Below are 21,822 nucleotides of genomic sequence, written 5' to 3'. Positions count from 1 at the left end.
CACACAGCAACTCCTTCATGAGCTTGGCCATGTGCCTCAGGCCACATCACCACAGTCAAAGTAGCAGAACTAGAAAAAAAGTACAGGAGACTAATGAAGAAGTCTTACTTTTAGGAGACTATACCCCAATAGAAGATAAGGATCTAGGTAGCAGCTATACCAGGGGTTCTCAAACTGGGGGTCAGGACCCCACAGGGGGTTGCAAGGTTATTATTACATGGGGGGTCACGAACTGGCAGCCTCCACCCCCAACCCCGCTTCGTCTCCAGCATTTATAATGGTGTTAAATATATTTTTAAAAGTGTTTTTAATGTATTGGGGGGGGTGTCACACTCAGAAGCTTGCTGTGTGAAAGGGGTCACCAGTACAAAAGTCTGAGAACCCCTGAGCTATACCTATAACAGAGGAACAAAAACACTTAAGGAAGCATATTCGTTTATACCATAAATAATGACAGGTTTCAGAGTAACAGCCGTGTTAGTCTGTCTTTGCAAAAAGAAAAGGAGTACTTGTGGCACCTTAGAGACTAACCAATTTATTTGAGCATGAGCTTTTCGGATGCATCCGATGAAGTGAGCTGTAGCTCACGAAAGCTCATGCTCAAATAAATTGGTTAGTCTCTAAGGTGCCACAAGTACTCCTTTTCTTTTTACCATAAATAATATAAGTCTCCAGCCTTCCTAACCAATCTCCTGTCATTGATATACTCCAGCAAGATTTGTTCCATAACTCCAGCATTGTTGACATTCAAGGCTGTGGAAATGGTTCTTCCTAAGAGCCCACGAGTAGTTGCCCACAAGTTTAACGTTCACAATATGCTATCAAGTGTTACACAAGTGACATTTTGTTACGTTTGATTAAAGGTTTGTAATTCTGACCCCAGCAGATATAACCGAGGGTGGGGAAGAGAACTGTTGGGGGGCTTTCATTGCAAAGCCTGAAGAGTAGGAAAAAGAACCACTCACTATGGAACAGACAAAATCCCGTCTGCCATTGTCAGTAGCTTCATAGTCAGAGAAAACCCTTGAACCTGGGTTCTGTAGGGGCAGCTATGGCCTGACGAGCTATTACTGTCCAGCCCATGGAAATCCCTTTGTTTGGATTAGTTAGTGCTGCATGTTTGGGTAGTGGATGGGAATGGATTGTGCATAGAGAAAAGGGCCCACAAAATAAAAGAGAGACAGCCAGAACAAGTCTTTAGTCTCACTGCAAGTTAATAAACTCCATTTGCTAGCTAGGTTTCAGAGTAACAGCCGTGTTAGTCTGTATTCGCAAAAAGAAAAGGAGTACTTGTGGCACCTTAGAGACTAACCAATTTATTTGAGCATGAGCTTTCGTGAGCTACAGCTCACTTCATCAGATACACGGTATGTATCTGATGAAGTGAGCTGTAGCTCACGAAAGCTCATGCTCAAATAAATTGGTTAGTCTCTAAGGTGCCACAAGTACTCCTTTTCTTTTTGCATTTGCTAGCTACTTACACAGTGCACAACAGTGCATAGTTTCCACCACCTATGAAAGTGCCCACACTATGCTGCTTATCAACCGTTCCCCACCAGCAGCTGGAACGGTTATATTATTTCACCAGGAAGCATTTGGGTTTTGTAGGAAGGCACCTGAACGGAAGCATCACTATGGCAAACACTAATCAGCCTATACAAACATGGTCATAAGACCAGCACAGACTAAAGCAAGGGATGGGGGCTGGAGAAGTGAGGATTAAGTGGCCCACACTTAGGACATTAAAATGAGAGATTATAGTTATTAGGCATCTCAGTTTCTCTGCAGCCTGGATCGGGACACCACCATTTGTGCGTTTCCCCTCTGGCTGTGCAGGCAGCTATATCGGAGAGATGGAAGGCCTGTTGCCATAGTGACACTCCACAGAGAGCAGGGTTCAGGCCAAGGCTACTATGGAGATATGCTCCTGCAGTCAGAGTAGAGCTGGTCAAGAATGTTATTTTGGCAAGAGTGTCCAATCTCTGTCCATATGTGGACAGGACAAGTTTGACGTACCCAGTGTTTTCTGATCATTATAGTCAAGTCACCAGGAGACAGGATGAGGAAGTGTTCCATTGTCAACTTCAGAACAGAGAGCAAGAAAGCCAGGGGAATGCTGCTCTTTGGCTGGAGTTAGAGGAATTAGCACTCAAACTACCATGAAGTTTTAGACAGTACTGCATTATGCAGTCATGACATGCACTGTATCAGATGTCAGTCTTTTTGGACTTCTTGAGCTTATAAGTAACTCCTAGGAAACTTGATTCCCCATCACCCTTCTGAAAAGGGGGAACCATTTTACAGGGTATTGTGCAAGTGTATTTGTTTCATTTCAAGGTGGGTTTTTTTGTATGGGGAGGAGAAAGCCTGGGGAGAAAGCCCCAGGCGCGAAAGTGGTTCTAAAGTAAACTGGTTCTCCCCCTCCAACCCATCCCCATCACAGTTTCAAGTAGTCAGAAAATGAAACCTGGATTAAATGTGAAAAGGTAATTTCCATCTAAAAACCATCCAGGAAGACTGACCGGCACATCTAGTTAATCTAATTAAACATTGCACTTTGATTCCCCTTTCCCCATAAAAGAATCCCATTATTCATTAACTTCCCTCCTTCCACTCAAAATAGGGCCTAAATTTGGGAAATCTGATCAAGCCTTATATTTTACTTCAGGCTTCGTTGCTCACCATGAATCAATATGCAGAGTCCTGCTGTTCATGTACACCCACAGAAGATTTTCATTCTATTAGTATCAAAACTTTTCTGGAGTATCCCTTGCTACCTAAGCTAAGCCATTCAGCATGGCCATCTAGTCAGTCTTAGCAGCACTAGCAGCTGAGAGAAGAGACTTAGATTGGCTGGACCTCTAGCATATCTAACTGGGAACTCCCTAAAGCATCCCCCCATGCCTCCTACTATTTGAGGAACATAACACGTTCTACTCATTTTCCCTGCTGCCTAGCAGACACTACACCAAGCCTCTTTGCTTTTGTACTGGGCAACTCCTGCTGTGGTGAACAGGACCGAAAATGGTGTTGTAGCAGAGCAGACCCAAAATGTCTTTGCTCGTTATATTGCCTCTTACAGTGGCCATGGCCATATGCTTTAGAGTGTATTTGTCACAACTGGACTTTTGCATGTGGGAAGTGCAGGAGGAAGAGTCAATGACACTGTTTTAGGCCCTGTAACAGCCAATTAGACTTTTCATTGTATATTAAATTTAACAATGAGGAAACCAAGTAATAGCTTGAAGCCAAATTTTATTCACCATACTGAGGGGTTAGGCAATGGATCTTTTGCTGTCTTCTAGAGGAGAGGTCCAGGGTTCTTACTGAAGGATAAAAGTAGTGAAGAGTTCAGCTGGTCTCCCCCAGGGTGTGCTTGTCAAACAGGTACTCTCCCATGGTATTCTGGGGCACTCCCAGGTGCTTCAGGTTGGTGAGGTGGTCTCCCAGTTGCTTGATGGCCTTCACCTGCTTCTCCAGGTACTCAGAGTCTGGGAAATCAGAGCTGCAGGAAAGAAGAGATGGACTCACTTCTGCTTCACATTACTGTTGGTTTAGCACATTTAACTGCCTGCTATGGTAAAGCATGACACCTAGCCACGGTGTCCCTAGACCTCCAACTACCATAAGCTGGGACTGGACAACAAGGGACAGATGACACAAAGTTGCCCTGTTTTGTTCATTCCCTCTCAATCATCTGGCAAACTCTGCTGTCAGAGACAGAATACTGCGGTAGATGGACCATTGGCCTAATCCACTTAGGTCATTCTTATGGTCAAATCTGATAATAGCGATGTTTCCAAGTGTTCACGGCACAAAGTTTAGAGCCTTCCTTATTTGCTACACAGACAGTGCAAGCAAGGGGACAGATTATTAGGGCCATACCAAATTCGTGGCCATGAAACCCAACCCCCCCAATCCTGGGCCGTGAAATCTAGTCTTGTGTGCTTTAACCAATATTATCCAGATTTCACGGGGGAAGAACAGCATTTCTCAGATTGGGGTTCCTGAACCAAAGAGCGAGTTGGGGGGTGGCGGGGGTCACAAAAGGTTATTTTAAGGGGAAATCGCAGTATTGTCACCCTTGCTTCTGTGCTGCCTTCAAAACTGGGCGGCTGGAGACCAGCAGCTGTTGGTCAGGTGCCCAGCTCTGAAGACAGTGCTTCACCAGCAGCGGTGGCAAAGTGAGGAGGAGAATACCATGGCACCCTTACTTCTGCGCTGCTGCTGGCAGCGGCTCTGCCTTCAGAGCTGGGCTCCCGGCCAGCAGCCACCGCTCTCCAACTGCCCAGCTATGAAGGCGGAAGTAAGGGTAGCAGTACTGCAAACCCCCCGCCCCAAGCACACACACCCCTACCTTTTTTGTGTTAGGACCCCTACAATTACAACACCATGAAATTTCAGCTTTAAATAGCTGAAATCATGAAATTTATGATTTTTAAAATCCTATGACCATGAAATTGACCAAAATGGACCACAAATTTGGTAGGGCCCAAATCATTTCGTAAGAGTTAAAGTAGTTTTTGTATGGATTTAGGGGAAGTTTGCAGAGGACTAGTATTTTCTGTTTCTTATTGGCAATTAACTAGATGCTGACTTTTGTTTTTCAGAAAGCAGCATTTTCCATCGCTGTGTAAACATGGCCAACATTTTAGGTGGGATAACATTGGTTCCCAGGTTTATATAGTGGTCCCGAATGGCCTCTAGTTAGCGTATTTTTTAGCGAAGTTACACCAGGGATAAGTTCAGTTCAACTACACTCTCCAGAAGCTTGTTTATTAGCTTCAGTGATTGGCTTATACACAACAGTCCCTGAATCAAAAAGGAAGCTACTGCCCTTTTACCATATCAAACCAGCAAGGTAACTAGACTATCCTCTGCAATCTACTTAAGACCCAGCAATAGCTTATTGTAGGTGCCAATTAATCCATGACAGGTAGCTTGGGGAATCTAGCAAAGCTCATGCTCTCAGTTCAGTTGCTAGCAATCATGAGGGCTATTAAGGACAGGATAAGTTACAGGCACCATATGCCTAGCTTAGAAGGCACTAAGCCACTGCTATGGCTCAACATTGATTAATGTTTTTCCTTGTGTCCACTCAGCCAGAGAGTTAGGCGAACATGGAGCATTAAACTTTGAGTTCACAAATGCCTTAACATCTCCACAAGCAGGATTTGAGGGCAGCGGCATGATTACTCACACAGGAATCACTCTTCTCCATAGCCAGCTTCTGCAGGTCCAACAGGGCCCGGTTCACAGTCTTCTCCAGCTGCAGGTCACATTGCAGGGCCTCCAGGCTGTTCCCCCACTCATCCTGCTCTGGCTTCTGCATGAGGAAAAAACAAACCAAAAATGCATATTATATATATATGCACTAGTAGACCTCACCTTCATGAGGATCATAGGGACTCTGCAGGGGGACTCATATACTTTGCAGGAGAAATAGGTAGGCTCCAAGGAAAGTAACAAGGGGCACTTAGATTAGTCCTCTGTTCTCAGGAGGAGGGAACAGCGCTGAGAGCTTCCTTGAAGTATTCCACTCACCCACTCTCCCTTCCCCTGCCACACAAGGCAGACTGCAGAAGTAATACAAAGGAGCAGGCTGCCACCTCCTCCAGGAAAGGGGGAGTAGTGGTATGGCACAAACATAAGTGAAAAAACATAGCAGTGAGGAATGATTTAAGATGTATCAGGCAGACTGAGTTTGTATTTTGAGGCTCATCTGAACAGCTATGCCTGCTGAGTCTGCCATAAGGTCCCTCAGCCCACCAGTATTGGGTGAAGTTGTCCACTTTACTGCTAGCAGCCTTTCTTCAGGCAGCCCTGAGTATACAGGAGCCTTTAGAACAGAATTAACTCTATTTGTGTTTATCAATACTATTGTAGAGGAAGCAGCAAGATCACGGACTACAGCTAAGCATATTGCAGGAAAAAGATGTACAGGCTTCCCACACAATTTTTAAATGCAGATCCACAGCACCCCTTAGTGTTCCAGTTCCAAGTTACAGAATATGTATTAACAGATGGATTAACTAAATAGAGGCTTCTCTCCACTCAGAGAAAAGGAGAAACACTAAAATTATTGAAACTGCTCATAAATAAATCAGTAATACAGTAATAACCTCACATTATAGATTCAGTGCTTTCAGATAAGCTCTGAATATGGTTTCAATAATCCCTTTCCTGGATACATGAATGGATTTGTTTTGTACCTTGATGTCCTTCCTGCAGGACAACACACCCCCCTCGTTTGTTGTGGGGTGACAAAAACCTCTCTGTATGCTCCTTTGCCGCATAGGACTTCTCCTTCAGGAACTGGGTCACGTACCTCAGAACCACAACAGCACCATCAAAATAGCAGGACTGAGGAAATACAAGAAGTGAGAGTAGTGAGATTATACATCACACCTGGGGGTGGTTAAGGAGCCACCAATACTTGAAAGCCTCTTATATACATATATATCTCCTACAAAGTAACTAGCTCTTAACTCCTATGAGAGCACCTTCCTTCCTGCTGCTTCTGCAGCAGTGCTTCAAAATCCTCAAGTTTCTGTCCCCCACACATAGGCCTTTAGCCCAAGCCATTCTGTAGCCACAGCATCCTGAATAACTCCCCATTATTTTCATAGTAGTATTTGTACCTCCAACTTAATGCATTACTATAGTCTCTGGATAAGATATCAGCCAGTAGTTCTTCTCCCCTCCACCAAACAAACAAACAAAAACACCACCACCAAAAAATAAAAGTCCACAAGCATTTCTAAATTAAAGCCTTAGACCTCTAAGAAAAGGCTAAGAAACACAAACACTCACCATGGACTGATGTACGCAGCTGACATACAGCTCCTTGTTTACCACGCAGTTCACAGCAGCCTCACATTCAGCAGGGAAGTTCTGGTGCACCTGGGACTCCATTCGGGAGACACAGCACTACAGTATCTTTAATAGTTCAGCAACCTAGTGAGGTTCTGAGTAAACTCTACTAAAGCACAGACACAACTCAGAACAAATGTAAAAATCTTGCCTCACACAGTTACTATTAATACTGCTCAGACAAGGGTGTGGCAGCTACTTCTAGCTAATAGAATTCTTCTTCCACCCCAATTAGCCTCCTGGACAGTGTCTGACAGATATTCCACAGGTGACAGCATTATTCAGCAATGAGCCAGCCCAGCAGTTTCCACGGGTAATGGACACACTTTCTTGGAACAGCCCAGGTAGGTGCCTTTTGGCTCCTTCCCTTTGTTTGACTGTGAAGAGTATGATACAGTAAGTGTAAAATGAGGAGAAAATTGAGTAAAGATATACAGATTATATCAATCAACTTCTAATGTGCCTCTATATCACCAGTCACTGTAATATTTAGCTGTTGGTACCTCACAGTCACTTCTAGTAGCTCCAGTAGTCGTGTGCCTAAAGTGTACACAGTTTATCAGTGCATATTTAATGGCACCAGGAACCATCTTTAGGATCTATTAGAAGCCCACACCTTGCCTGAGGCATACGCCTAAAACAACATACAGCACTCTCTGCTCTGTAGTCTAGTACTCTGAGTGTGACATTAGAAACCAACCATTCCTGTGTTCTAATCCCACATTACACTGACTCTCTCTGCAGCTATAGGCAAATCATTTCACCTTTCTGCCTTATTTTTCCCATCAGCAAAAGATGAATAATCATGCTATTTGCCTGATTCAAAAGGGAGCTGACTGATTTAATTAGCTTTGAAGTTGGAAAATGCCATGTAAATACTCAATATTATTTCAGCACTCTGAGATGACTCATAGCCAAGACATGGTAAGGGGTGACCTTCCCCCTTCACTATGTGGGAAACTGGAAAGAACAAGCTATGCCACACTTATAATCATTGCAATTTAAATATTTAGGAAACAATATCTTCCTTTACTGGCTTTTGCTCTGCATTTGCTAAGCTGTGTGTACATGTAGTGCTAAAATGTCACAGGGCTAGTGTGGCCTACCAGAATGAACCTTGCAAGGGGAGTCATGAACTCCTGGGTTCCAACACTGACTCATTCTAAAACAGATAATCCCTTAGACCGTGAGCGCCTCGGCATAGGGACTGTGCAAATGTCCTAGCACATTGTGGGCACCGATGCAATTAAATAAAAATAATAATAGGGAGTTCATTATAGGATCAGGGCCTGATTTACTATACCCTCAATCTTGCAAACACTCAGGCTCATGCTTAACTCGCAGCACTTAAATATTTCTATTGACTTTGGTTGGACAGCTCATGTGCATAAGGTCAAACTCAGGAGTGTCTGTAGAAGTTTGGCCTTGTGCAAGGCACTCCACAGCTTGTCATCTATAAAATGGGGATAAAATGGACTGAACTCCACCAGGGGTACATCAAGGATAGTTAGGTAAAATGCTTTGAACATGCTATGCTTTGAGTATGTGAAGTTATAAGTATTACATCAATTGTGCTACAACTTTGTCATCTGTTATGAAGTAAAAGCAAATCACAGTCCCAGCTCTGGAGCAGTCCCCTTAGTGGGCTGCCCTAGAACCATAGACCCCAGAAACCCTGAGGTCCCTGACTTTGAGCCAGCCTCGCAGGCCACTGAGCTGCCAAGAAAGTGGCCTGGGTTATGTTGTACCACTGCCTGGGTTACATCAGAGCTTCACTGAAACTGAACGATCTCCACAAAACATTTCCACTTAGACAAATCAGCAAATTCAGACAAAAATGTTTTGTCTGAATTTTTCTAATGAAAGCTAATATTTATATTGTCCCCCTTTATGCTGTGGGGGGAGCGGGATGGATTTTGATATAGGACATTCACCATTTGTTACTGTAACTTACACTTGGGCTAATACCAGAAAATTGTAACCTCACATTGGGGCCCCGATAAAATGTGTCCCAATTCCAAACCTGGATTGACAAAGTTTTGCAAAAGGTAAAACACTATGGCTTTTCCCAGTGTTCGGGAATAGTGAAAGGCCAAAACTGGAAGCAGAAAGATGGGTAAATGCAGGGTAAATGCATTACTTTAGTAGACATTACCTTCAGATTATGTGGTGGATATCACGGTCAGGAGTGGCTCACAACTGTGAGTGCCTACCTCCAGGCAGACACCCCAAGCTCGTGGCTTGTTCTATAATTAGATTTCACCAAGCCAGTAACAAATGTGAACTCCTTGATCACTAGAACAGTCTTTTCCATAGAATCCCAGGCAGTCCCCTTCGATTCTCCAGTCTATCTTGCCCCCCAAACAAACTGGACGTTATGATAAAATGATTAGTTACACCAAAAATCACATCAGTTAGGTTGCTTTTAGTCCCGAGAGACCAGTCACTTACCCCAGATAAATTGGCACTCTAGATCTTACACCAAAGACAATGCTGGCAGGCAATTCTATAGTAAACTACCTAAACGTTTATTAGTTAAGAAAAGGAAATGAGAGTTATTGAGAGATTAAAGCAGGTAACATATATGTACAGGTGAATCACAGCCTAAAATTCTAAATGGTGGCAGTGATGTAATAAACCCAGTTTCCCAAAAGTCTTTTCAGAGTACCCAGATTGTCTCTGGGGATCTGCGCTTTGCATCTAGTTCACTTCCTTGTAAGAGTCCAAACAATCCAGAGATGCAGGATCCTTCCTTGAATCCATACTTATAGCTCACAGAAAACAAGCTGACAGTGTCACTACCCTCATGGGATTTTCCTTTAATGATGGAGAGTGAGGAATGCAGTTTGAGTTTTTAACCTTCACTCCACACACACAATGACCACTTGCCTTGGAGTTCACATTTTTCTATTAAAGTTCTTCATTTGCATTCCACAAGGCTTCTTTCTCACTGGATGGGTGATTAATTTACATTTACAAAATGTAAATGTTTGCTACTACATTGCAACAGGATATAGATGAATGAAAACAATACAAGTAACATCCCATTAGTTTTCATGACATTAAAACACCAAATACACTCTTGTACATTTAACAATCATCACTTTGCTCTATACTAATACACAAATGAATTGGCCTGGGGTTTCAACCTGAGTTGTCACTTACTCTGCCAGTGTCACAGTGGGCATATCATGCAGTTGTCCTTTAATTGCAATGTATTTGCTGGTCTGCTAAAAATCATCCCTTTATCCATTTTTTTTCTTTAAGTTATTTCACCACACACACAAATCATACAAAACAAAATCATCACGTTGACACTCTGCTCTCTTAGTACATGGTATTGGCTCAGATGACATCACAAAATTGATTTTCAGGAAGTTCAGACACAGTCTGCCTTACATTTTGCTCAGGTCCCGCTCTGTTTCTTTGGGTTAATCTAAATCTCTTTTTCCAAGATCCCATGATGTCTTCACAGAAATGTCTTAGCCCACCTGCATTAAGAACAAGTATGTTATACCTCTTGATTCTCTACCTACCTCATTCCTACAAATGAAGACTAGGGAGACAGAAGAAAGGGTCTTGCTCCGGTAGTAGTTTTCAAGAGTGGACATGTGTGGGAAAGGGAAATTCATACAAGCAGCTGGAACAATTGGGGGACTACTGTGAAATTTGTGAGGTCTTCTTACCCCCTCACTTTTTTTTTTTTTTTAAATTTATACACACACTCCTCTGAAGGAAAAACCAGGAAGAATCCCTATATTATCCTACCATACTTCTCAAAGCCAAGGTCACTGTTCACCTATTAGCTCTCTGTCATGAATATTCAAGTGACCCCCATGTTATAGGGCCACCTCAAGCAGGTATTTGGGAAGAGCAATTGAAGTTTTGCTTACAGTGGTTGTCACCATGCAAAGCTGAAATGATTACATTAACAATTTTCAGACACTAAGCAGTCTTAATTCCCATTCACCACTCTCCCCACTATGATTCCCAAGCTGCCAGACAAAACTGTAGCCTGATTTCAGGAGCAAACAAATCTATATACTCCACTTGATGTACAGAGATGGAAGAAAAGAGGTCCACATTTACTGCCATTATGAGGGGTGTTTTGAGAGAGACATGCTAGCCTCTGTTGGAAAAAGTCATTTTGTTGGAGCAACAACCTGATCATAGGTCATAACTTAGGAGGTAGAGGAGTTTCTACTCCTAAAATATGCTCTTGGAAATCATTAAGTAATGTGGAAAAGTGACTTGGAATTAATATGATGATTCTTACCCCATCCGCATGGGTTCCCCCACCCCTGTGTTATTCAAGTACTTATTACTCCAGAGTAAGTATAGGATACCAAACCACAGAGGTTGAATCAAGGGTTTTAAGAGGATTGTCTCTAATCTAAAAGCAGGTTAGGCTAGGAGAGGGAGGAAATTCAAGGGCATGTGTAGTATTACTGGGCCAGCTCTTCTTGTTGCTTAGAGATACTGGAATTGAGCCTAGGGCTCTGTAGGAAGTATGTTGAAAGAGTGCCTAACATGGTTTGAATGCTGTTGCAATTTTAACTAAATGCATGAGATGGCTTTTAGAGGGCCTGGTTTTGCCAATATCCGTGCCAGGGCAAGTCTAGGGAGGGTTAGTTTTCTAAACCACTTCTTACATCAAGACCCAGTCTTTTCTCCTTTACACCTGCTTTACCCATTGTAGAGCATACACTACTCAAAGCACCACCCAAGTTTAGATCTACACTGCATGATTGCTAGCAAGGGGAACACAATTCCTCATCCTGCCTTTTCCATCTGAATTCCTGCACCCTCTGCTAAGGGCCAAACCCCCCCCTCCCCCTCATACAAATGGAGCAGATACCAGATTGCAACTGAAAGTCAAGTTTTATTCAGATTCATAACAGCCAGCATGACAAGAAGCCATAGAAGTAACTAGTTCAGCTGCTCCCCCCCAGGGTGAGCTTGTCAAACAGGTACTCTCCCATGCCATTCTGGGGCACTCCCAGGCGCTTCAGGTTGGTGACATGGTCTCCCAGCTGCTTGATGGCCTTCACCTGCTCCTCCAGGTAGTCAGACTCCAGGAAGTCACAAAGCTGCAAGGTAAATGGACATTTAGTTTCAATCTCTCGGATCAGGAACAGATCTTGATGGTCATACATCATGATGTGTGCAGGTAACAAAGGACTGAATGCAAATATTTGAAATCCACTACCTTTAACTGGAAGAGTCCTGGGACTAGAAAGAATGGGTGTTCTTCTTTCAAGTTTCAGCCAGGAGAAAGATTGTGGTGGAGCAGTCATTCAAGTGTAACATTTACCTACAGTCCAAATTCCCACCCACCCCTTAAATCTATAGCTACCCCCATGCATTTTGGGCTTTAGCCTAGATAATGTTAGCTGGGAAAGAGCTTCATACTGGGGATGGTTTTTACTTCATCCAGCAACATTCTATACTGTATGGCTAGAAATAGGCAATAGCTGATGCCATTCACCACAGGTTAAGGTCTTGTTAGCAGGCACAAGGAATAGAGACATCTAGACATCTCAGTTCTGACAGCATGTGTTTTGCTGACTCATTTCAATTCAATACTGCCCTTTCTGCTGGTTTTATACTGCACTAAAGTTTAAATGTTCACACTCTAGTCTAAGTTGCTTTATTTAGTTAGCAGTAACGCTCTTCCAGGAAGGCTCCCCCCCCCCCAATCATTCCCTTTCTCACCCTCTCTCTTAGGAATCTCTGGACCTATGGCCCCAGTTAATCCACTGGGGAACAAGTATGGCCCTATCAGAACATTTGGCAATAGGAGGACCTTGACCCATGATAGCTTGTGGTCATTAGGATTTCCCTGCCCAGTTCAGAAGTGCCTCCTTTCAAGGCTCATCTTAGCTGAGCCAAGTACAGAGAGCATGTGCTGCTATATAAAGCAGTGGCATGAACTAGGCCCGGGGTGGCCAACCTGAGCCTGAGAAGGAGACAGAATTTATCAATGTACATCGCCAAAGAGCCACAGTAATAGGTCAGCAGCCCCCCATCAGATCCCCCATCCTGCTCCCAGCACCTCCCACCCACCAGCAGCCCCACACCTCGCCCTCAGCTGTTTTGTAGCATTCAGAAGGCTCTGGGGAGGAGCAAGGGCATGGCAAGCTCAAGGGAGGGGGCAGAAAGGAGTGGAGTAGTGGCAGGACCTGGGGCAGAGCCAGGGGTTGAGTAGTGAGCACCCCCGGGGGCATTGGAAAGGCACCTGTAGCTCCAGCCCTGGTGTCGGTGCCTATATAAGGAGCTGCATATTAACTTCTGAAGAGCTGCATGCAGCTCTAGAGCCACAGGTTAGCCACCCCTGAACTAGGCCCTCCTTAGAAGGGGTTGCTTTAGCTGATCAGTTCATACCTCAGTGAATTGCTCCCCAGCAACCTCTCACCTAAACACATGTCCAACTCCCAAACACTTCTTTTGTCACTCCTTTTTCAGAGTCAAAGAGCTTTGAAGGAGTTAGAGTATAAGAGGGGGATGCTGTCTAGGTTCCCATGCTATTGCTTCTTCCCCCCCATTTGAAGCAAGTGGGGAAAGCCAAGACAAATACAGTTATGTTTTTTCTGAAGGTTTGACAACTTAAAAACTGTTAACAAAAAACCTAACCACCCTGTTTTTCCATCGGGAAGATTTGTTGGTCAGAGTTCCCAGCTGAGAGAGGCAGCTTCCTTAAAAGACATGAGTTGACAAGGCATAAAAGTGGGAAGTAGTATACAGCAGTGGCTTCTAGATTTCTGATTCATGTACAATCTCAAAATATTGTAGTGAAGTGAATGGATGCAACATCAAGCTCACGTGACCCCAGTGGTCTACCAACCACCGTTTGGGAACGTTTGCACTATAGCTCCGGTGCCTCAGAACATTTCTTCCTTTTTACGAAAGGATTGGCCTACTGGCCAATCACCAAGAAGTTCTTCCCATGCAGTTGCCAACTTATTCCTTTCTTCCTACTACCTTATACTCACATGGGGGTCATTCTTCTCTGTGGCCAGCTTATGCAGGTCAAGCAGGGCCTGGTTCACGGTCTTCTCCAGCTGCAAGGCGCATTGCAGGGCCTCCAGGCTGTTCCCCCACTCATCCCGCTCTGGCTTCTGTTCAGCGTTGACCAAGAAACCAAGCAACATTCAGTCCAAACCAACTTCACCACTCACTGAAGGTACATGGTGACCCACTGCGTACTCACCCTGACACTTCTCCTTCCCCATGCCCTGGTATGCGAGGAAGTAGTACCCATTGAGTGGACCAAAAAGATGCTTCCTACAGAAATAGGAACTAGAGCTCTAAGTAAGGGACGTTAATATACAAAAAAGGTAAAGGACCAAGCAGGATACCAAGATTGTATAACTACATGCATCTGTATTAAGTAGATTTATGAGAGCTGTCCATGTTATACCTTTGGGGAAAGGATTAGCACATAGATAATTAATGTTGTCTAAGAAATGACAACCCCAACCTCTGATGCCTCTAGTTGTTTTCTCCTCCCATCCCCAACCCAAATCCATAGGGCTCGTTAGTATTTGTGAATATTTTGGAAGGAAGCCCGTATTATATGGTTTCTCACCTTGATATCCTGTAGGACAATGCGTCCCCCTCGCTTGTTCTGGTAGGTCAGAAATTTCTCTGCATGCTCCCTCTCCTCATGGGACTGCTCCTTCAGGAACTGGGCCATGTGCCTCAGGGCCACATCATCATGGTCAAAGTAGAAAGACTAGGGAGAACAAACAAACCATTAGTGACAACAGTATTTTTAAAATATGGCTACACCAGACCCAATAGCAGGCAATTTAGGGATCTTGGATAGTGCTCAGACTGACACACACTCAGAGCAATGGAATTACACCAGTGCAATACACACCCCCTGAGATTAGAGCAACTCTGGAGAAGCCCTATTCTTACTACTGCCAGCCTGTAGGAAGAGCAACTTCCAACTACTACGTGTTTCATGTGGAGATCCTTGCCACTGAATCAGTTACCATCATATCTGACCTTCAGTTTGCAGCTCAGTACACTGCAAAGGAGAGACTGCCTGGAAGAGATGCATGTAGCACCTTCATAAATACAAACCTATGTGTTTTTTTTTCTGAATAGGGGAGAATTTCTGTAGCAGCAGCCATCATCCAGACTGGAAGTCTCTAGAGGAAAAGGAACACAATCCCTTTTGAAATATAGCTGCAGCTTACATCAGCATTTCATTGCTTTGAAAGAATAAGAGTAGGCCATTCAGCAGAAGCACTCAGTGTTTTCCAGACTAGGAAAACAAATTCTACAGATGTTACACCTGAGCAAGAAAGCTCTCCAGCAATGCCCGTTTGCAACCATAGGCCACACTTACCTTCAAACAGAGAACAGCAGGAGAAATAGAAGCACTTACCATGGAGAGGTAAACATAGCTGGCATACAACTCCAAGTTCACCATGTGATTAAGAGCAGCCTCACAGTCCAGGTGGAAGTTCTGGCACACCTGAGACTCCATCTTTGCCAGTCCAACAAAAGCTTAGATAAGACTGACACACAGTTCTACACAAGCTCTGTGAAAACAGAACCTCCACCCACAAAAGAGAGAGGAACTATTCCCCTGCCCAGCACAGCTGCTCTTAATAATGGTCAGAAAGGCTGTAGGCATGATTGGCAGCTGCTGTTGGCCAGTGGAAATTCCCTTCTCCAGCAAGGAGCTAGTTAACATTGTGGGCGTGGCTATAGCAGCATTTCCACCAGGGAGAGGTTCATTTAGCAACATTTCGTCTCTTGCTCTGAGCCCAGCTAAAGGAGCTGGGGTTTGTAGATATTCTCCAAACAGTGAGGTCGCTCCCTGGTTCCTTTGTGTCGGATAACTGAGGCATTAGCTCTGAGGTGGAGAAAACAGCCAATAAGTCAGATTTCCACACCAAGAACTGCTCTGAAGAGATGAAAGTTTCATCAGGAGTCTGGGGCAATGATGCCTATTGTGCACGAGTTAATGGTTTTTTTAATTCTGCACTTGGGTGTGAGAGGCTTGGCATGAAACATGTGACTTTTATGCATCTGTCAGTCCCTTCTCTGTGTAGTCAGACTTCTCTTTTGGATCCCAAGCGTAGCCCAGCACTGTAGTATGGACATGTGGGAGTCGCAGGGAGAATGGGAAACACAGGACACAGAGAGGTTGCTGGGACAGGAACACCCGGTTGATGGCAGGAGATATTTCACACTATTGCCTTTGCAGACACCAGAATTAGGGAAGCGACCGATGATTGAGGTTCCACCAGGAATTGTCGTGGCATACACGTTTGCAGGGGTGTGAGATGGGCAGCTCATGTGGCTCAATAGAAGCAGCAGGTGAGGTCACTTCTGTGATTTAGTATCTGAAAGAAAAAAAATTTTGGCTTCTGTACCTCTGTGACAAACACCCCTGCTGTCATGAAAAGAAGATGTAGGGGGTCCAAGAAAAGGCGGCATGGCATTCTTTTTCTGCCTTTTATTGAAGACTTATTTAAATTGATACCCATTGAAAATATTAACCAAACTCTGTCCCTCAGGCACCTCACTTCTGTCTAAAAGAGCTGGGCTCAGCTGGAACGTCCTGGCTTTTGGCCTCTGGCTGCTGCAGAATACAAATAATAGTTGATAAAGAAACTCTTTCAAGCAATTGTCTTGAAGTGAGAAAAAAAGATGGGCTAGTTTGCCCCTTATTTCTCCTGGGGCAGTTTGCTTCTTCTCCACCCCTACCCTCCCTTTGGTTTAGTCCCTTTTAGTGTCATTGGATTACAAGATGTGCCCCCCACCTCCCCTGATACAGCTAGTGAAACCATTCAAATGTTGTCCATGAGGTGCCAGTGAAGAGAGACATTAGCCTTGGTACTAGGGGCACTTCTCTGCAGAAGTCATGACAGAGGAAAAAGTCCTTTTTAAAAGAGCAGGGCTGTGTCCAGCTTGGGTCATATTACATTCCATGCCTCTTAAGTTCTCCCTACTTTGTCCATTGTCACAATTATACAGCCTCTAGCCTGTCTTCAAAACTGACAGCTAGTGCTGCTGACGGGTGCCTGTTGGCTTTCACCTGCTGGAGAGCAGCATTTTAGTAGATTCATAGATATTAAGGTCAGAAGGGACCATCATGATCATCTAGTCTGACCTCCTGCACAACGCAGACCACAGAATCTCACCCCCCCCCCCCGCAATAAACCTCTCACCTCTGTCTGAGCTACTGACGTCCTCAAATCATGGTTTAAAGACTTCAAGGTGCAGAGAATCCTCCAGCAAGTGACTCATGCTACAGAGGAAGTCAAAAAACTCGCAGGGCCTCTTCCAGTCTGCCCTGGAGGAAAATTCCTTCCTGCCCCCAAATATGGTGATCAGCTTAGCACTTCTCCATAGCATGGGGAAGACCTTTAGACTTTCACTGGCTGAATGGGGCTATCTAACCATTAATGCTCTTGCCCTACTAAATAGGACAAATCAAACAATTGGCAAGGGCCAAATATTCTCTCCTCCCAGAATAAAATTAAAAGTGCAAACTTAACTATCTTGGGACAGAACTTCAGGAGAACTGCATGGAATTACATCTGCTGCATACCTGCCCTTTTTTGTTTGTTTACTGTTTAGGGGTAAGACTCTCCACTGCCTGTGACCTGTAGTACCACAGTCCCCACAGCAGCCCGTAGCTGCTTCTTGTTTCTCCCACCCCTCTTGCTACTAGAGCCGGCAAAAGATAACTAGGCACAAAGTTGTGGGACACTGGGCACATCCAAACATGAGCAAATAAGTGAACCCAACTCCCCATGTTTAGCAATATGAAAGTAAGTCACATTAACTTGACTCAGCCCACAGCAGGCTCCCTCAGTCATTTAATTAATAATATGCCATAAAATGAGCTATTGGTTACACTAACTCTACATTTGTTTACCCCTACTCCCCCCACAGGGCAGGTTTCCACAACATTGTCTAACACTGGGTGGGGATGAATGGCAGGAAAGTTTACTGCCTTCTTGACTCCTGGGGAGAGTCAAGGTTGTCATGGGGTGGATTTTCCCATTCCCCTGAGAAAGAACAAACAGCCATGCAGTGTCCTTCTCCTGGCCTTTCTGGACAGCCTCTTAGCTCTAGAGAGCTGCTACTCCAGTTGGCACGTCTCAATAGGGAAGGAGAGCTCCTTAGCTAAAGGTTCAGGCTGGAAGAGGGACTTACTCCCCCCATGAAGGGTCATCTAGGTGGGGCGAAGTCATTGACCAGCTCCCTTCATGCAATATGAGGTTATTTAAGAGACCTACTAAAGAGGGGAAGTAGTGGGAGAAGCGTCCCATGGCACTACACAACCAGCAGGAGGCCCTCTCACTGTGGTTTTAGACTAAAGTCAATGTTAGTACCGGCTTCAAGGAGAAATTTCTCCTATTTGATAAAAGCCAGCAAGGGAGACTAAGCCCAGCGTAGTCCAACTGTTACTACATTAACCTAGGGTGTGAGAAGTCACAGTTCGAGGCCCAGCTCTGACTCAGGCAAAGCTGAGATTTTAACTGGGTTCCTCCCCCTGTCATTCCAGCTAAGAGCAGTAGCTACTGGGCTAGTGACATCTGTGGTAGGAGGTTGTCAGAGACACCATTGTACGGCAACATGGAATATAGAAGCTTTGGTAATCTCAAAATTGAGGCAGGAGAGCACATCACACCCTGCTCTTGCTATCAGAAGCAGTGGTAAGTAGGATTCTACTGCCATTGCCCCAAAATAGCAGTCATTCCTTCTGCACACAGAGTGTGCTGACGAGGAATGGTCATCTTGACCACATAAAAGACACAGGATATTGGATGCATAGAATGTTTTATTGTCAGCACTTGACTCTAGGTTGCTAGACCTTGTCTATTTGGCTGTGAAGTGTAGAGGTCTGCATGGCACTCTTAGCTGGCAGTGTGCCGTTCAGCTTCTCTCCCCCAGGGTGAGCTTGTCAAACAGGTACTCTCCCATGCCATTCTGGGGCACTCCCAGGCGCTTCAGGTTGGTGACATGGTCTCCCAGCTGCTTGATGACCTTCACCTGCTCCTCCAGGTAGTCAGACTCCAGGAAGTCACAGAGCTGCAGCCAAGCAAGGGAAGGAAGAGGACTATTTATTCCAGTTCAATTATGTACCATTACATTTCAGTGCAGAGTTTTAGCTGCAAGTAAGAGTCGCAATGAGCTACGGATCAACCATCTCTCCCTGGCACACATCAGTAGGGTGTGAAACCACTACTTGTCAGGTTTATGTGAACTCCAAAATTGTTAATATTGCTTCTCACACCCTTGAGCAAGGAAGCTCTGTAGTCAAAGAAAGGGAAGCATCATTGCCAGCATTACCAACAATCTAAGACATAGATGTAGTAAGACAGACTTGACAACTAACCATAAATCCCTCTCCCTGCCCAGATCTTCCAACTACTCCCCCCACCCCCCGTTCCAAGGAGAGGGAGACACAGAAGCCTGGAGGCAAAAAGAGTAGAGGGCTCTCCTGCAAGAGAAGGCCACCTCGGGGCAGATAAGAAGACTGAACACAGCATCTCCCCCACATCCCAGAAACGGGAGAGGAAACCAAACTTCCCTAGAGGAACAAGTGCTCCCAAACATCTCCTCCAACTGTGTTGTATTTGTCTGCCATTATACTCACATGAGGGTCATTCTTCTCAGTAGCCAGCTTGTGCAGGTCCAGCAGGGCCTGGTTCAGAGTCTTCTCCAGCTGCAGGGCACACTGCAGGGCCTCCAGGCTGTTCCCCCACTCATCCCGCTCCGGCCTCTGTACAAACCCAAACAAAGCAATGCTAAGCTCACTTGTTGACTCCCACTGCAGCTAGGAGATAGTGTCTACTGCATGGAGAGTTGGCTTCCTTCATTTAAGAGGTGAAGTGTGGGCTGGAAAAAAAAAAAATCTCACCTACACTTGTCTAATAGACAGTAGTAGTAAGCATCAGAGATGTGATGCTGGTAAGCCAAGTGCCAACTCTAACCAAAGCCTAGTTGTCAGCTGAGACCTCAAAGTCACTGCTGGAAATCAGGCCAGTTCATTTGGGTATCAGTATAGATCAAAGAATGTAAACTTCATGAAAACTAGCAGTATATTACCTGCCTTGTTCTCACTTATATGTATCACGTTAGATGAATAGCAAACATTTACATGTTATATACCCCTGTAACTAAATAAAGAATCCTTTGTGGAATGCAAATGAAGAGTTTTCACAGGCAAGTACTAACTCTTGTGCATTTGAAGGCAAGTGATCGTTGTGTGGTATGATCAGATATCAAAGACTCTAAATGCATGCCTCTCCCAGCAAGAGCCCGTGTAGTGGTAATGATGCTATCAGCTTGTTTTCTGCTAGCAGCTACAGGTATGGACACAAGGGAAAAAACCTTTATCTCCTGGTTATCTGGAGTCTAAGAGCAGAATAATTGAATGAGAGGACTGAGATCCCCAGAATTATTTCTAAGTAGCCCTGAGAGACTTTTGGAAAACTGGAGAATGATAACATCTGTTACCATTAGGAATTCTAGACTGGGACTCACCTGTACATGTTGAAAGGTTAAAGCAGATCAACCAAGAAGAGAAATTTTAAAATGTTACTATAGACTTGGCTACTTGTATTGTTTGGCGTGAGATCTAGGGTACAAGTCAACCCAGGTGAGTGATGGGTTTCTTGGGACTGGATGCTGAGATAGTGGGTGTAAGTGACCATTCACCAGTCCAGCTTGCCTAGATAGCAAGATAGTCCACTTGGATGCTCCAGTCTGTGACTCCATTATAGGCTACTGTAGTAGTCTGGGAGGTCACATTAAGTACTGGGCTGGTAAAATCTACTTCTAGACCACACCACCAGTTGGGAGGGGGGGTCTGCCCTGACGCAGGCACTCATGGTTATTTGCCATTCCAGACAGGGTGACAAGATGCAGGGACTATAAAGCAAGACAGAACAGCAAGTGCCCTTAGTGGTCACCTTGATATCCTGCAGGACAACGCTCCCGCCTCGCTTGTTTTGATAAGTCAGGAACTTCTCTGCATGTTCCTTCTGCTCATGAGACTGTACCTTCAAGAACCGGGCCATGTGCCTCAAGGCCACATCATCCCGTTCAAAGTAGTAGGACTAGAGATAGAAGAGAACAGCAAAAGCAATGCATCAGATGTTTACTACAGGTAAATATCAAAAAGCTACTTAAACCCCCATATGTGGGCACAAGCCTGCTTGTCTCCTTCATCCTTTAGCCAGGTAAAATGCTATTATCTCTGCCTAACTAACTGCAATACAAGGGAAGTCTAAGCTTCTAGATTTACTCTTTGTGCAATCTGAAGTAGTGCTCACAATCAGTCTCCCCCTTCCCCACAGGGGCACATTCCAAGACACTCCCCCCTCAGTACAACACCTGCCCATTACAACTACAACTGTGTTTGTCCCAACACACCACCAAAATACTACTCATTTCCTCACTAGCACAGAGATGTCACCGCCAAGATCACACACAGTATTTGTTCCATATTTTCACTCTCATTAGCTAGGAGAGGAAAGGAACACCCAGAACTAGCATACTCACCATAGACAGATAGACATAGCTAGCATAGAGCTCCAGGTTCACCAGGCGGTTCACAGCAGCCTCACACTCAGCATGGAAGTTCTGACGCACCTGGGATTCCATTTCAAGACCTAGAGAATACAGTTGTAACAGCTAAGGAAAAAAATCTGAAAGCACCTAAGCTAAGAGGAATACACACCCCCAAAGGCAAGCAGAACTTGCACTTGAAGACAGGTGGCATTAATACTGTTCAGAGTAGGGAATGCTTGTGATGGGCAGCTGATGCTGACCAATGGAAATTCCCTTCCTCAGCAAGGCACCAGTCAGCATTGTAGGTGGGACTGTCATAATGTTCACAGCTGAGAGGCTGGCTCATCAAGATAACATTATCTGTTGTAATTACAGCCACAGTAGGAGGAGGGTGGG

The 21,822-nt window shown here is 44.7% G+C and overlaps 3 protein-coding genes across 3 annotated transcripts; all 3 read right to left on the bottom strand.

The window, feature by feature from the left end:
* Window positions 1–3,351: 3,351 nt before the first annotated feature.
* On the bottom strand, window positions 3,352–6,915 carry LOC144272849 (ferritin heavy chain B-like). The gene is made up of 4 exons (XM_077831175.1): window positions 6,814–6,915; window positions 6,224–6,363; window positions 5,212–5,333; window positions 3,352–3,530 (listed from the first exon to the last, which is right to left on the bottom strand). Exons 1-4 carry the CDS (start codon window positions 6,913–6,915, stop codon window positions 3,352–3,354), a joined length of 543 nt encoding a protein of 180 aa, XP_077687301.1.
* A 4,892-nt stretch (window positions 6,916–11,807) lies between these two features.
* On the bottom strand, window positions 11,808–15,376 carry LOC144272826 (ferritin heavy chain A-like). Its single transcript, XM_077831156.1, has 4 exons — window positions 15,272–15,376; window positions 14,462–14,608; window positions 13,866–13,991; window positions 11,808–11,963 (listed from the first exon to the last, which is right to left on the bottom strand). Exons 1-4 carry the CDS (start codon window positions 15,371–15,373, stop codon window positions 11,808–11,810), a joined length of 531 nt encoding a protein of 176 aa, XP_077687282.1. The 5' UTR covers window positions 15,374–15,376.
* Window positions 15,377–18,783: 3,407 nt separating this feature from the next.
* On the bottom strand, window positions 18,784–21,519 carry LOC144272831 (ferritin heavy chain A-like). The gene is made up of 4 exons (XM_077831162.1): window positions 21,418–21,519; window positions 20,826–20,972; window positions 19,508–19,633; window positions 18,784–18,939 (listed from the first exon to the last, which is right to left on the bottom strand). The coding sequence occupies exons 1-4, from the start codon at window positions 21,517–21,519 to the stop codon at window positions 18,784–18,786; spliced, it is 531 nt and encodes a 176-aa protein (XP_077687288.1).
* Window positions 21,520–21,822: the final 303 nt, after the last annotated feature.

The sequence above is a fragment of the Eretmochelys imbricata genome, chromosome 12 (assembly GCF_965152235.1).
Source record: "Eretmochelys imbricata isolate rEreImb1 chromosome 12, rEreImb1.hap1, whole genome shotgun sequence".
Lineage (NCBI taxonomy): Eukaryota > Metazoa > Chordata > Testudines > Cheloniidae > Eretmochelys > Eretmochelys imbricata.
Note: the sequence above shows the minus strand (reverse complement) of the source record. Positions and strands in the feature narration are given on the sequence as shown.